Consider the following 14912-nt stretch of genomic DNA (forward strand, 5'->3'; position numbering starts at 1 on the left):
TTTTGTGTACACTACACACGAATAATGATATTATGTAATGCTTTATTAAGTATTCAATTGTGAGTATAAATTGTTATCTACTGAAGGATATGAAGCATCTAAATGGTTTAAATTAAGGATTAAAGATAGTTAAGAATAGTTTCAGCAGGAGCATCGGCGGGATAACCGTCAAGACCATTAGGGTTGTTGTTTTGCCAGTTCCACAATGATTGACATGACTCATCTAATGAAAATTCAGCCTTCCAATTCAATTCCTTGTTAGCCTTGGCAGGATCGGCAGTAAGGTTAGGAACATCTCCTGAACGACGGTCAACAAGCTTGTAAGGTAATTCGCGACCGACTGCCTTGTTAAATGCCTTGATCATTTCCAAGACAGTAGAACCAACACCTGTACCTAAATTGTATTCTACACAGCCAGGCTTATCCTCAAGCTTCTTAAGAGCAGCCAAATGTCCTCTGGCTAAATCGATAACATGGATATAATCTCTATAGATCTCGGTCACAAACATGGCTTTCATTGTTATTTTTTGTAATTTTTACCTGATACATGTACCATCGCGAGTAGGGTAATCTTTTCCAAAGACAGACAAGTATTCACGCTTACCGACAGCTACTTGAGCCAAGAATGGCATCAAGTTATTGGGAACACCCGTAGGGTTCTCGCCCAAAATGCCTGATGGATGAGCACCAACGGGGTTGAAATATCTAAGTAAGGCAGCGTTCCAGTCCTTTTCGGCAGTACAGAGATCGCGGATAATGTGTTCAATAAATAGCTTGGTGCGTCCATAGGGACTCTTGGCATCCTATGAGATAGTGTTAGTATTACATGTGCGTATTATAAAACGCTATCTTTACAGTTGGGCTTGTTTCGGGAATAGGAATGACAGGTGGCTCACCATAGACAGTGGCAGAGGAAGAAAAGACAATATTCTTTACATTGCATTCTTTCATAGCTTGCAATAAGACAATGGTACCAGTGATATTGTTGTGATAGTAATCAAGAGGAATCTTGGTTGATTCACCAACAGCCTTCAAACCAGCAAAGTGAATGACACTGTCAATCTCGTGTCTGTTAAACACTTCAACCAAGGCTTTCTTATCAAGGATATCAGCCTTGTAGAAAGTAACTGATTTTCCAGTGATTTTCTCGATGCGACGAACAGCTTCATAAGAAGCGTTGTAAAGGTTATCGTAGATGACTACTTCTCGACCAGCATTTAATAGCTCAATGACTGTATGTGAGCCTAAGAAAGAGATTAGCTTATGGCCTTGAGCTAGTAGTAGCTATAATACTCCTTACCAATATAACCAGCGCCACCGGTAACGAGAACTGCTTTTTGTGCCATAATTTAGTTTTTAATAATAATAAAAAAGGGGTTTATTCTTTTTTCCTCAGCCCTTCTCAATTTATATTAAACTATTTTCATTGTCCGTTTATCCAAATAAAGGAATCAGGCCTGCTTATGTAATCCAAAGCTTTACCAAACATAGCAATCGTCATTTAATAGGTATAAAAAGTACAAATATCTCTTGAATATGGTTTGATATCTACAAGGAATAGAATGTACATTGTTAATTCATCTTATTGCTGCAGCATATTTTTGTTTGAATGGATAATAATCTTTTATTTTACTACTATTCATTCTTTTATTGGTGCAGGGTCGTAAATAAAGTTAAGTTTAATGTCGGGCGAAGCTACATGTACGACAGCTGACCTCATCTCAAGGTAATGAATTGCTCTTTCTCTAGGGATGCACTCTTTTATTTATACAATCAATTTGATAAAATTATAAGTAATCAATATTAATATGGAATCTAAAGGTAAAGTTTCTCATGTAAAGTGGTCCAATTCATGAAATTAAAGTAACGGCAACGACTTGAAGATGACACTTGTGTCCATATTCCGTGACAGACCTTCCTGTCATGAAGGTTTACGTAATCTACTTTAATTCCCATATTTAGGAGCCTTTCTTTTACCTTTCAATAATCAAACTACGTCTTATTTTTAAATCAAAGTGCGCATGAACACTTTATTTTTAGCCCATGTGTCGTGTTCAAACTTAATTTACGCACATTGAAACCAAGTCAACTATTATTACCTTAACAGAATCTAACACGTAAGATCATCTCTTGATGCAGATGTCACAGTAGTAAAAGTAAGAAATTGATAAGTTACCTTACCCCCAGAAGAGCAATTATCTAACAATAATACCCTTAATCAATAAAAGTGTAATTCAGTTTTACTGTATCCTCTTATCTTTTTACTATATGATATAGTCATAAAATAGCTTTTAAATGCATAGTTATAGACATATCAAGCCTATTATTATTATAATTATTAAATTCCCTGTTTAGCACACTGATCCAGACTCTCTTTTTGCATCAGGTGTAACAAGCCTTCGTTAAGCGATTAAAAGTCACATTATTTCTTATTTTTAGAGTTTTACAGAATTAAAGGCTTCTCTTATAAGCAGGCCAATGACAGAAAAAGCAACAGTTAGCGATGCCTTTGTGCAAGCAGATCAGCAAATATTGATTCAAATGCCAAGCGGCAATGTTAAAGTTGTCCAAGTAAAGCCTAATAGGTAAGCAGCCTCAGTCTTGTTGTATCAATATTAATAATAGATGTTTCTCCCTTTAGCACAGTGAGCCTTGGCAAGTTTGGATCCTTTAATGCAAACGATCTTATAGGAAAACCCTTTGGATTGCCATATGAAATATATGGAGAGAAAAATGAATTACGGCCAGCTAAGCACGCTGCCAAGAACATAAATGTTGGTAAATAACCTTTTTCAATCGCTATTCAATGACCAAATGTCATAACCTTATGAAAATAGAGGAAACGGATGCAAATAACCAATTGATTATTGATGACACAACCGTGCAGAAACTAACACAGGAAGAAGTATTAAAATTAAAGGAAGAAGGATTAAAGGGTGCCTTGAATTCAGAAGAAATTATCAACAAAATGATAGCCTCTCACGCTGAATTTGACAAAAAGACAGAATTTTCAAAGGCCAAATATATTGAGCGTAAAAAGAAAAAGTATGTACAGTGCACGAAAAAAGAAGCATAGCTAATGTAAATGTAGGTTCATGAAACTATTTACTCCTATTCGACCCACTCTGTTTTCAATTACGGAATACTTTTTCAGCAAAAATCCAGAAAAGATCAAGTAAGTTTATTCATCGAACTGATTAAGGTTTATAATTCTTATGAACTTAGACACCTACGTATTGATACATTGTCACAGTTATTAAGCATATCTAACGTTCACCCAAACAGCAAGATGCTAGTTGTGGATGATACCCAAGGATTGATTGTGTCGGCTATGTTAGAAAGAATGGGTGGTTATGGTCAATTGGTAGCTGTACATGAAGGAGACTTTCATAATTACGATATTCTACGATACATGAACTTTTCTAAAGATATACTCGATACCTTATATACGGTTCCGGCTGCCTTTGTTGATCCAGAAATGCCTAATGGTACGCTTAGTTCTTTCATACACATCTCATTAATTCATTTATTCTGTAGATCCTTTTGAAGTATTGACAGATGAACAATTTGAGGCATTAGGCAAAGACGCCCAAAGATCTTATACTCGACGTAAGAACAACTATGATTATAGAACAAAATCAAGGCAGCTTTTATTTGATGGAAACTTTGATGGGTAAAAAGAAGAGTAAATGGAGTAAAATACATAGCTGACAAAATTCACAGTTTAGTCATTTCATCAAATTGCTCTCCAGAATCAATTATTAAGGAGCTGATGAAGTATGTCAATGGATCAAGACCAGTTGTTGTATACAGTTTCAGCAAAGAGATACTATTACAAGCAACATATTGGATGAGAAGATCTCGTGATTTTATCAATGCAGATATTACAGAAAGCTTCCTAAGACAATACCAAGTATTACCGGGGCGCATGCATCCTAACATGAATATGAGCGCAGGAGGAGGATATATTTTGTCCGCTCTTCGTGTCATTGACTGTCCATTTGATATTACATTAGTAAAAAGGGATGATAGCAATAACAGGCGCCATAAGAAGAAAAAATAAGCTTGGAGAGGGATATACTCTGTCAATTAAAAGCGATTTAAATTGTTGATTTCAGTTAGAAACTTAAATATGAATGCATTGTCTTCTTTAGTAAATAATAAACCCTTAAAACTTAGAATCCAAGCATTGAAGCGTTGTCTGATCGTACATGGGAATCCAGAAAGGAATTGCATAAAGTGGAGTCTAAATACACGTAATACCAGGCTTTTTTTTTAATACAGAAAGCAATTGTAGAGTTGGACAACATAATACATGCATAGGAATCCCTTTTAACTTATTATATGATTATAATTATGAATTATTGATATCATCAGAGATGGAGGATAAAAGCACGCAGAAGAAAAACTGGTAATCTTGTGTTTCTTTTTCCACATCCAAACATGCCTGCTAAAGTTGTTCTCAACCGTACTGGTGGCAGTAACATCTTCGTCTATGCCCATCCTGATATCGTTCAGCGATGAAGAGATAAACTTTTTATTCCTTTAGAGCTCGTACTCACTGGCATGTACTATTTACATATGAAAAACATATTTATATTTTTGAAACAAAAGAAAAAGAACATACTATATATATCGGAAGGCAATGGAACACCTGAAAGACGCGCCTCTCCTATTGATTTAGCGGCAGTAGGAAGGTTCAGTACAGACGATTCTGGCGAGATTATCGAAAAGATTCTTGAAGAGGGTGAAATAAAGGAAATAAATACTGAATAAAGACATCTGTGTATATGATAAATAGCCAATAGATAAACTTATCCTTTCTGAAATAAGAAAGCACAGAGGGATAAATGTAAAGTAATTTGCAGGGCAGCATAAAGTAGCACACATGACGCGCGCGAATATGAAATGTTAGAGTGGTGCTTAAAGTATTTCATTTTCATTGTATTTTTATGACGCTCAATTGTGGTTGTTCTGAGGCCCTACGACTTTTGGTTCCAACTAAACCAGATAAACAAGGGCGGTTGACTAATGTTGCTATGTTAACGACTTTTAATGTACTATTTCAAACGCTACAGACAATCATGAAATTTTTAGTGGGCAAATAAGCCTATATATTAACTCCTGTGCGATCTTGGTTTACTATAAGGGCGTAAGGAGCATTTTCCTGCTGTTATTTATCTAGGCTAATAATCAAAAACTCAAGTCTACATAAGCTTGCGAAAAATGCATTGTTTTACTTTTGGTATATTGATCACTATTACGTAATTAATGTGCATGTTAAAATCAAATATTAGCATACGCCTCACTTTTTCACGTCTTTTTCAAACTAAAATGCCTACCAAAGTACTCTACAAAGGACGAGATGGGGAATTATTCTTTATATATGCTCGCTCTGGTATGCTCGATGAATGGCGACAACAGCATGCCGTTCCTTTATTTGACGTTCTTGCTGGTAAGTGTCAGTAGAAGCGTATAATACAAGTATATGTTTACTCTTTGTAGCTGAGGATATCTATGTGGCAGAGAATGAAGATGATAAGGGAAGAGTAATTCATCCTCACGATAACGCAATTTTAAAGACATTCGAAACGGCAGATCGCAACAAGATATGTAAAAAGATCCTTTCTGAAGGTCATGAGAAGGTTATTCAATAAAGCTCTTTTTTTTAAAAAAATAATAAAACATTACTTGAGCTGTCTTTGGCTACACTAATATTAATTCACTAGAGAAATATTGCTAAATGTGCATAAAATACATCAGCATTAAGCATGCTTTTATAGATGACAAGCTTGCTTTACGCAGCAAATCTAGTCAGATAATAAAAAGAATTCTAAAGACAAACAAAAGTAAACAAGAAGCTTTTAAATGACAAAGCGTTAATTCTGTTCTTTTGATCTTGTGTTTATTGTCATATTCATAAAGCATATTTGAAGAGTACAATGATAGTTTGTAATATTTGCTATCATCACTATGGATGATCTGTATTGATTTGCTCAGCAACGCTCAATACTTCTACAATCTGGTTCTGTTCCTCTGAGTTTAAGCTTTGCATTAAATAAGCATAATAGTCAGGACTCTCAAGTTGAATATCTATAGAATATAATAAGTACAAAGTGTATTATCTTATAATGTACGTACTTTTCAAAGTTTGTTCAAAGTACTTGTAAGGATCAATCTCATTTAAATGCGATTGATAAATGCTTTCTTCCATATCCTCACTGATTTGGTTTTCATCATCAGCTGTATCATTGATGGCTTCTTTAGTTAAATACTCTAAATATTCTGCATCTTCGTTTTCAACATCATCATCTAACAAAACATAAATATCCTTACGTGGCTTTATAATCAAATAGGCTTACCCGCCTCGTGTTCATCAATCTCCTCTTCTTCATTATTGTCATTTTCTTCCTCTTCCTCATCTTCTTCGTTACCGTCCTCGGCATCTTCCTCACCCTCGATTTCTTCTTCGCTAATGTTCTCTTCTACCTCTTCTTCTTCTTCACATTCTGAAATTTCTACATTTCTCGTTAGTTTATGCATATACGCAAGATGATGGTTTGCCAACATACCGTTTTGCTTCTCCATTAAATCTTTAAATAAACATGAAAGCCCAGCTAATGTCTGTGGCCATATTGCTTGCAAAGACACAGGTACTTGGTTAGATTGTAACTTTAGGAGTGAGCAGAGAGCTGCGATATTTAACTTCAAATCATGGGTCCTACAGAGAACAGTTTGTTTGAGTAAATAAATGCGTATCCTTTCAAACAGAAAAAGACCTTGTAAAATTTGTAAAGTTTGAAAACCACAGCGAGAAAAAATTCTGAGACCAGCCATTGTTCTCCAAGAGACCAAGCGTTAATTGAGGATTATAATAAATACAGTTCACGATGATTTCCAAGCAGTGTATTCTAAAGCTAGCGGACCGTATGTCATTGGGAAGATATCGAAAAGCAAGGTTCAAAAAAGAAGAGATATACTTTAAAGAATATGGGTAAAATGATTGGTGTGTGCATATATCCATAGACTTACTTGGTCCATTTCCTCTTTGCAATTTAGCAACATCGACTCGATCAATCTACATGCAGGCACTTTCTCACCTTCATTTAGGTCTTCGCTGCTCATACACGTATCGACTATATCAAGCATCGCGTATTTTATTTGCTCGTTACCGATAAACTCGTCTTTTGAAAATGTGATAAAGTTATAGAGAGATGGAACCATCTGCGTAGCATAATACTGTAATCCTTCCTTGTCACCTTTAAAATCTTTATAGCAGAGTTCAAAGACGAACCAAATAGTTGGACTGACTCTCTTCGAAGAAAGCACACAAAAGCCTATTAGCTCATAAATTTCATTATAAAATGCAAATGCTCTACTCTCAATGGTGCATTGGATGACAGGCAACAAGAGAGCTTCAATCTGATATAGTGTATCAGCGTGATCCTTTAGCTGTAGTACCAATAACTGAATAGTGTCAAGTACACTCATGGCTGTAATGATCTTACTATTCAGCGATTCTTCCTTGTTCAACATATCCTTGCTGTTGTCATCAGCTTGTTGGTACATTACGACATCCTCAAGCAGATGCAGGTAGATATCAGATAGTCTTTGGCAGAGTTCAATAGAAAATGGTGCAAGGTGCTCGCTAAAGGCTTCTACAAATTCCTCTAGTACACTTACTAATCCATCCAAGTCGACTTGGCTTGTCAAGTCCAAGAGCCCCTTTAAAATGAAAGGCAAGTGCGGTATCATGGCGTCCTTTACTGTATTTTAATGCTTGAAATATGTCAAAGTTTATCGGCTATTTCTTTAGTAAACTTACCACTCGAGTATCTTATCATGCCTTGCAAGGCGAGTGCTGCTTGAACCTGAACGGGCAGTTCGCTGTCACTTAGACAGCTCAAAACATTGACATACAAATGATGGAGATTTTGCTCTTCTGAGAATTCAAGATCTTCAAAATGTCTTGTAATGTCGCAAGCCTATACAAATATCATACTTAATATCTGCCCTAGTTCTCTTTCTCTCTCCCTTTTTCTTTTTGCCATGACTTACCCTAGCACGCAAGAAAGGACATTCGCTTTTAAATATGGGAAATACGTAATTGACAAAGAAGGGTTCCATCATTGACACAATATTTTTACTCTCCAAGACAATAGGAGCTAAGGCTGACATCATACACAGAGCTCCATCCTTTTCCTGCTCTGTACTAGTTGTGCTCAGTATATCGTTGACAATTTTTAAAATGTTCATAAATGTTTGCTTCTTGCGGTTTCTCGCCAGATGAACAAGCAAAGAGATGACGTTCTGTTGGGGCATATTGGATTCTTCCCATATATCTAGTATAAGAGTCAATATCAAGCGAGGCGGGGGCGACGAGCGATTTGAGTTGGCTTACCAGTTCTTTTATAAACATACTCTACCGCATTTCCTCTCCACAACTGCTCATCTTTTGAAGAAAAGCAAATGAGAGGAAAGATGAATTGAGCAACCAATACGTCAGTATGGTTTTTCAGGATCTGCCATGTTGCCTTGTACTTTACGCACTCATCCAAAAAATCAGCAGATAAAGCCAAACATTTATTTGACATGTAGCAAGTCTTCTTCATCCAGTTATCCAATTGGTGCAGGTAGGCTGTCAAGATGGTAGGGGCAAAGTTTGTCATGAATGATTGCGAGACTTCTTGAGAGATCAGTGTGTACTTTTCAGTTAATAAATTTATGCATTTATATGCCCACTTCTTAATCTTCCACCATATGTAATCCTCAAAATCATCTATGTTATTTGGTGTTGCGATTGGCTTTCCTATTATCTTTACAAATAATGAAAACCATGGAACAAGAGGCGCTGTATGATCTCGAAAGCACGGTGGTAGCTCAACAAAAATGCTTGAGTAAAAGATTTTGAGTCCTAACTTTAATGTTTCAGCTGTTTCTGATTCAAGTAGTCCAAGACATGTCTCCTGAATGACAGGAAAAGTAAGTTGAACAATATCATAAAGAGGTTCACGGTGTTCGCCTGATTTCCATCTATAAAAGTACACATTATGTTAACTATGTCGAATCGATTCAGATCGTCACTTACTCGAGCACTTTTACTAAAGCATGTAATGCAGTAAATCCTGTGTGAAGTGTTTGCATATGTTTTGATGCAAAGCATCTTTCAACGTCTTGCATAAAATTAGGCCATCGATTTGGAAAATCAACGGAAAGGACTTTTTGTAAAGAAGCTGTCAAATGAATTCTATGATAAAGGATTCGGTTAAAAATCACTTATCCTTCTCCCTCCTTATTTGAATGATGCTTACCCTACTATGCTAGGACTTGTAACCATGGCTTGAATGATATTGTTTCGTATAGTCAATTTATCTTGCTCACTTATCGTCTCATTTTCCCAGTCGCTGCAAACACGATTTTTAAAGTATATAGCAGCTATTGAAGTGGTAAGCTATCTCTCCTTTAAGCTATTATTACATCAATAGACTACCTGCTTGTCGTGCTCCCAAGTCTAATTGTTCAGTCGCTTGAATGTACAAGACAGTGGGTAAAAAGCCTTCCAAGTTCTCAAACTATTGTAAAAGGAATGAGCAAACACGTAATCTTTTGTTCTCAATTTAGCCAATGGACATTTTTAATGTTGAGCTCTGCTTGTTTACGAGCTTCTAAAGATGGTTGATAGCTAGCGAGGAATAGCTGATAGACAGTTCCTTGGTCCATTTTTGCGTATATTCGCGTGTGTCAAAGTAAAATAGAAAAAAAAGAGGCACCATTTCCTCCTGAATCTGAAGGTGAAAATCTGAGTATTTGAACACAGAAACAGAGTGGCTACGAATTCTGGAGAGACTTTAACAACAGGATGCGACGATTAAATTGCTCATGTGCCTGAATGACGGCAGCAGTGTCTTTTTTTTTTATTATTATGTAATTACGCAAACAAAGAACAGCAAAGAATATGGTGTTTATCGTCTTGGCATACCACGGCCACGACCAGCACCGGGCATAGGAGGTCCTCCTTGAGGCTTCTCACTTTGAGCATTTTTGACTGTTTCATCTACTGATAAAATCAAGCAAGCAGCTTCAGTGGCTGCAGCAATGGCATTGATCTTGACGAGGGCTGGTTCCCAAACAAATGCCTCAAAGTTATCTGCAATCGTTTCGTTATTTATATCTACACCGTACCAGATTCCACCTACGATAATTGTTATTAATACGACATAAACAACAAGTATATGATTCTACCTTGAGCATGCTTCATTCTTAATTTGTTAAGGATATCAGTGGCATCAAAACCAGCATTATCACACAATTGTCTAGGAATAATTTCGAATGCCTTTGCATAGGCGCCAATGATCAATTGCTGCTTTCCTTCAATTGTACGTGAGTGCATACGAAGGTACTTAGAGAGCTCCATTTCTGTGGCACCACCACCGGCAACAATCAAGTTATTTTTAATGGCACGTCTGACAATCATAATTGCGTCGTGCAGAGAGCGTTCGACTTCGGCAATAAATTGTTCAGCACCACCACGGAGAATAAGGGTGCAAGTCTTTGCTTGAGGACAGCCTTCAAAGATATTGAAACGCTCACCACCTACTTGTCTTTCTTCGAAGGTTTCACATTGACCGAGATGTTCAGGACGCAGATCAGAACAGGTGGATTGAATAGAGCCGCCTACTGCTTGAACAACACGGTCCATATCATCTTTGGCAACACGACCAGCACAGAAGATGTCACGGTCAGCGAAAAATTGTGTAGCTAAATCACCAATGGGCAACTTGGACAGCACAACCTTGGCACCACTTGCAACAATGGCTTCCAGCTTTTGGTAGATAATTTGCCATTCAGCGTCAACGATAGCTTGGTATTCAGACACTTGCTCAACGCGTACTTCAGCATTATCCTTTTCGGCTTTTAATTCTAATTCAACATTAAGACACAAGATCTTGGGGTCCTTGAAGGCCTTGGGCTGTTGTTCGAAACCTGCATAAGAGAATGTCTTCTTGAAAGCGACACCCTTCACTAACATAGAGTCTTGCATAGCGCCACCAGGGACTCGTTTAATACCAATCAGACGTTCATTTAAGCTTTCTTGATCAAGAGATAAAACGGCATCAACAACCATCTTGGTGAAGAATTCTTTTTGGGAATAAATCAACTTTGAGTTCATGGCTGTGGCTGCACATTTAGAAAGGAGATCTCTGAATTCACTTTAAAAAGAGTAAGTTAGCTTATTGCATCATTGCTTTTCTTCTATTCCTACGTTTCGTTGTTTTTGTCAATCTTGACAGCTAATTCCTTTACTTTGTCGATTGCCTTGATAAAAGGTTAGATAAAGCAGCAAATTACACATAAATGTACTATACCAAACGAGCAGCAGCTCTGTAACCCTTGATGATAACATGTGGACTGACACCTTCTTCGATATAACCTTTTATTTCTTTCAGCAATTCACCAGCAAGTAAGACTACACTTGTAGTACCATCTCCCACCTAAGTTATGGTCAGCTAAAGACCAATCTACATTGGTTAGAGTATACAATACCTCAGCATCTTGAGAACGAGCAATATCTACCAGTGTCTTTGCAGCAGGATGAACAATGTCGAGTAATTTCATAATAGTAGCACCGTCGTTGGAGATGGTCACTTCACCTCTGCTGTCTACCATCAACTTGTCCATACCTCTAGGTCCAAGGGTTGTCTTAACAGTATCAACAACAGCAGCACAAGCATTGATATTTGAAAGAAGCTGCCCTTTGCCTTGAGATGTATCAGTGCCTTCTTTTAAAAGAATGATTTGCGGTTGCTATAGATGAAAGAAAGGAATTAGTATTGTTCAACACTTGATCACAAGCTCACTTTCTCTCAAGTCATTTTATCTTTCTTTCTCTCTCTTTTTTTTTTCCACGAGTAAAAAGAAACTGATGGAAAAAAAAATCTGAGTGCGTGTTCATCAAGATTGTTGCATCACTTAAAGAGAAAATGGGTGTTTATATGTATATATAAAGAGAGAAGAAGAACCAATAGAATAAGGCTCTTTTCCTATAACCAAATTATTATAGTAATACTTTACCATCATTGGACGTGACATTGCTTATTGCTGATGGATGTTTCGATGAATACAGAAAAAAAAAGTTACTTTTGACAGACAGCTCGAAAAAGGAGAGAAAATTATTTAAGTGACTTCGGCGGAAAACAAATTGGACATAGGCAACTTGAGCTTTAATTTAAAAACAAAGAGTAAATGACAGAGCAAAGGACTACTTCAGAGAATCAAGTTAGCCTTTACTCTTGTATCTTTCTTTTTGCTAAAGTGAATAAAGGCAATCAATGACTTGTAATTAACCATAATTTTTATTTAATCATAAAAGGATCACTTGCGCGTGTAATGTCTACTGTCCGCTCAGACGCGCGGTCAATTTTAGGAGTTTTAACCCCCCCCCCAAAGACATAAGGGTGACAATGGAAGATACGAGAATTTATATTAAGGTATTACGCCTGATTTCTCTACTAGTGCATTTATAATAATCACTGTGGCAGTAGCGAGATTCTGATAATAAGCTTTAAATGGTACTAGGCATCGCTATAATGTTATGCATGCAGCAAAGTAGCCCCACAATAACTATTAAAAAAAGATAGACATATTATATCTATTTTTGCTATCTAAAACGTACAAAAAAAAAAGCTTTTTGAAAAAAAGGTTTACTAATTACAAAATTAATCATATGCATTTAAACTTACTAGTTTTGAGAATGGAAAAGAAAGGAGTTCATAAAATGCTCCCTAAAAAGGGTGATAATAAAAAACAAGTGTAAAAATTCATTCAGACGCGCATGATGAAATCATACAAACATAGAATGAGAGCAAGTCTCTCAAATGGCTAACTATGCTATCAAAATGCACGTCTATGCTCTTACAGTTTGTCTTTTGTAAATGTGTATTTACCTTTGCAAAAAGATGCCAAGTAAGCTTACAGGTGCTCTCGTCGTACCTTGACTCATCTTTTTTTGGATGATGGTAAAGCGAGAGCAAGCTACTAGTGTTGACAAAATACGCGGCTTCTCTGTCATGTCTTTTCTTCTTTTATAGACCTTCATAAACGTGTGGATGTACACTTACCTTAAGAAAGGATACTGACTGTTTACTTTTCCATATGACGCAGTTCAGCTAACCATAGTAAAGTAAGAATCAAAAGAGAGAAAGGAAAGAAAAGGAAAAGGAAAAGAGGGATAAAGCTTTTTTTTTGTCCTTTTCCTTATTTTTGGCTCGATCGACCAATGAAAGCTAATCTGTAATTGAAAGCTCATGTTTTATGTTTTCTGTCCTTTTGAAACAGATATCGTTTCAGTCTATCCTTGCTTAAAGAATCTATTTCAAAACGGAATAAAAGAGTACACTATCGATATAAGGAATGTATATAGTGCGTCTATTCACATTTCGAGTATTGGGACAATATTGCTAGTTCAAATTCGCCTTTGTTTCAGAAAAAGGGTTTTATTACAATGTATTTCTCATTTGCACATGTCCTACGAGTACTATCGGGTTCATGAATTTTATAATTATCTCATGATGCATATTCATTAAAAGTTCATTAGCTTGCTTAATGCTGAGATCCATGAGGCTCTGAGACAAAGTAGTTCAAGTTCTCCTCCTGTCCATGCAATAAAAGAAGGCTACAACACTTTATTTTTTTGATCTTTAGCAGTGTCATAAAAAATAGCAGGCTGTAGGATGCTGAGAAAGTGTATTATCAAGTGACTGCTGCGGATCAAGATTTTGCTGAGCAAGTGATATATTCCGGATCAGAGTGACAGTGGAACAAATGAATCATAATAACTGGGTGCACAACGGGTAGCCGTACAATATTACCAATATGATGAAGACGTAGGATCAAGCCTACCGTTTTCTAATAGAACAAGAGTCTTTGTTGACTATTATTATTACTTTATTGATAAGCTGATATGATCAAACTTTTCACTTTTAAAGTAAAGGAAGCACACAGGCAAAGGAAGCACACAGGCAAAGGAAGCCCTTTTACAGAAAACAATTTTTGACTCATTGTTGTTTCCGATGAATAGTTACACAAGCTGCCTTTTTTATAAGCATACAGCATAAATATAAATCCTTTTACTTTTTTTGCCTTTTCTTACGCTCAATTACTCATGAAAATAATGGATCATTTAATTCAAGCATACAATAGTTCTACACAAGTATTGATTCCAGTTCTTCAAAAGAGATCAAAGGCATCTTACATTACAGCCGCGATTGCCTTAATAATCGCTCAACGACTGTACTCTTACTTTCGTGTACCGAAACATCTACGTGGCTTCCCCAAGCTACCTTACTTTGGAATAGCAAAGTCATTGCTGACAAAAGAGTTACCAAGAGAAAGAGTGAAGAAATACGTCTTACCCATCATTGATGAACGCGATGGGTTTTATATTGTATGTCTATTCAGGCATAATATTAACCATACAGAGAAATAGATCTAATGCATCTTTTTAGAGTAAAATTCCTTTTGGATGGACGCTCTACGTCACTAATCCTGTAGCAGCCAAACAACTTCTACTCAAATCAAGTATGTTAATATAGAGGCAACCAGATCACTGTTTTGTATATTGAATGACTCTATTTTATAGGCGGGTTTCCCAAGAATCACGGACTGATAGACAATATGGGAAAAAACCCACTTATAGAATTCATTGGCAAAGATAATGTAGCTCTTTCTAATGGAGATACTTGGAAGAGACAAAGAAAGGTAATACAAAACAATTACCGATTGCATATACACTAAGCGACTTTTTCAGGTTATGAACCCTGCTTTCCATCACTCTTTGCCTATCAAAACTATGTCTAAAGTTGTGTTCTCATTGATATCAGCCATCGAGCAAGCAAACGGTACAATTCCGGTTG

The 14912-nt window shown here is 36.5% G+C and overlaps 6 protein-coding genes across 6 annotated transcripts; 3 read left to right on the forward strand and 3 right to left on the reverse strand.

Moving 5' to 3' along the window:
- Positions 1 to 5: 5 nt before the first annotated feature.
- On the reverse strand, positions 6 to 1361 carry RHIMIDRAFT_30546 (UDP-glucose 4-epimerase). Its single transcript, XM_023614477.1, has 4 exons — positions 1301 to 1361; positions 856 to 1244; positions 541 to 803; positions 6 to 486 (listed from the first exon to the last, which is right to left on the reverse strand). The coding sequence occupies exons 1-4, from the start codon at positions 1344 to 1346 to the stop codon at positions 120 to 122; spliced, it is 1065 nt and encodes a 354-aa protein (XP_023464190.1). The 5' UTR covers positions 1347 to 1361; the 3' UTR covers positions 6 to 119.
- Positions 1362 to 2450: 1089 nt separating this feature from the next.
- RHIMIDRAFT_259053 (Gcd10p-domain-containing protein) lies at positions 2451 to 4333 on the forward strand. Its single transcript, XM_023611379.1, has 7 exons — positions 2451 to 2585; positions 2642 to 2778; positions 2838 to 3045; positions 3092 to 3175; positions 3226 to 3488; positions 3538 to 3673; positions 3724 to 4333. The coding sequence occupies exons 1-7, from the start codon at positions 2479 to 2481 to the stop codon at positions 4061 to 4063; spliced, it is 1275 nt and encodes a 424-aa protein (XP_023464191.1). The 5' UTR covers positions 2451 to 2478; the 3' UTR covers positions 4064 to 4333.
- Positions 4334 to 5334: 1001 nt separating this feature from the next.
- On the forward strand, positions 5335 to 5657 carry RHIMIDRAFT_293316 (uncharacterized protein; the record flags this gene model as incomplete). The annotated part of the gene is made up of 2 exons (XM_023613974.1): positions 5335 to 5455; positions 5506 to 5657. 2 exons carry the CDS (start codon positions 5335 to 5337, stop codon positions 5655 to 5657), a joined length of 273 nt encoding a protein of 90 aa, XP_023464192.1.
- Positions 5658 to 5971: 314 nt separating this feature from the next.
- RHIMIDRAFT_239310 (ARM repeat-containing protein) lies at positions 5972 to 9720 on the reverse strand (the record flags this gene model as incomplete). The annotated part of the gene is made up of 13 exons (XM_023609146.1): positions 5972 to 6093; positions 6142 to 6312; positions 6363 to 6518; positions 6573 to 6721; positions 6780 to 6979; positions 7033 to 7766; positions 7826 to 7985; positions 8059 to 8342; positions 8402 to 9033; positions 9089 to 9247; positions 9312 to 9435; positions 9491 to 9572; positions 9631 to 9720. The coding sequence occupies 13 exons, from the start codon at positions 9718 to 9720 to the stop codon at positions 5972 to 5974; spliced, it is 3063 nt and encodes a 1020-aa protein (XP_023464193.1).
- Positions 9721 to 9839: 119 nt separating this feature from the next.
- On the reverse strand, positions 9840 to 12145 carry RHIMIDRAFT_30606 (uncharacterized protein). Its single transcript, XM_023614484.1, has 6 exons — positions 12073 to 12145; positions 11545 to 11805; positions 11367 to 11492; positions 11264 to 11316; positions 10243 to 11210; positions 9840 to 10192 (listed from the first exon to the last, which is right to left on the reverse strand). The coding sequence occupies exons 1-6, from the start codon at positions 12088 to 12090 to the stop codon at positions 9963 to 9965; spliced, it is 1656 nt and encodes a 551-aa protein (XP_023464194.1). The 5' UTR covers positions 12091 to 12145; the 3' UTR covers positions 9840 to 9962.
- Positions 12146 to 14165: 2020 nt separating this feature from the next.
- RHIMIDRAFT_293319 (uncharacterized protein) lies at positions 14166 to 14897 on the forward strand (the record flags this gene model as incomplete). The annotated part of the gene is made up of 4 exons (XM_023613975.1): positions 14166 to 14443; positions 14505 to 14577; positions 14639 to 14757; positions 14807 to 14897. Coding segments are annotated over exons 1-4 (555 nt in total), but the record flags the coding sequence as incomplete, so codon positions are not given.
- Positions 14898 to 14912: the final 15 nt, after the last annotated feature.

The sequence above is a fragment of the Rhizopus microsporus genome (assembly GCF_002708625.1).
Source record: "Rhizopus microsporus ATCC 52813 unplaced genomic scaffold scaffold_13, whole genome shotgun sequence".
Taxonomy (NCBI): domain Eukaryota; kingdom Fungi; phylum Mucoromycota; class Mucoromycetes; order Mucorales; family Rhizopodaceae; genus Rhizopus; species Rhizopus microsporus.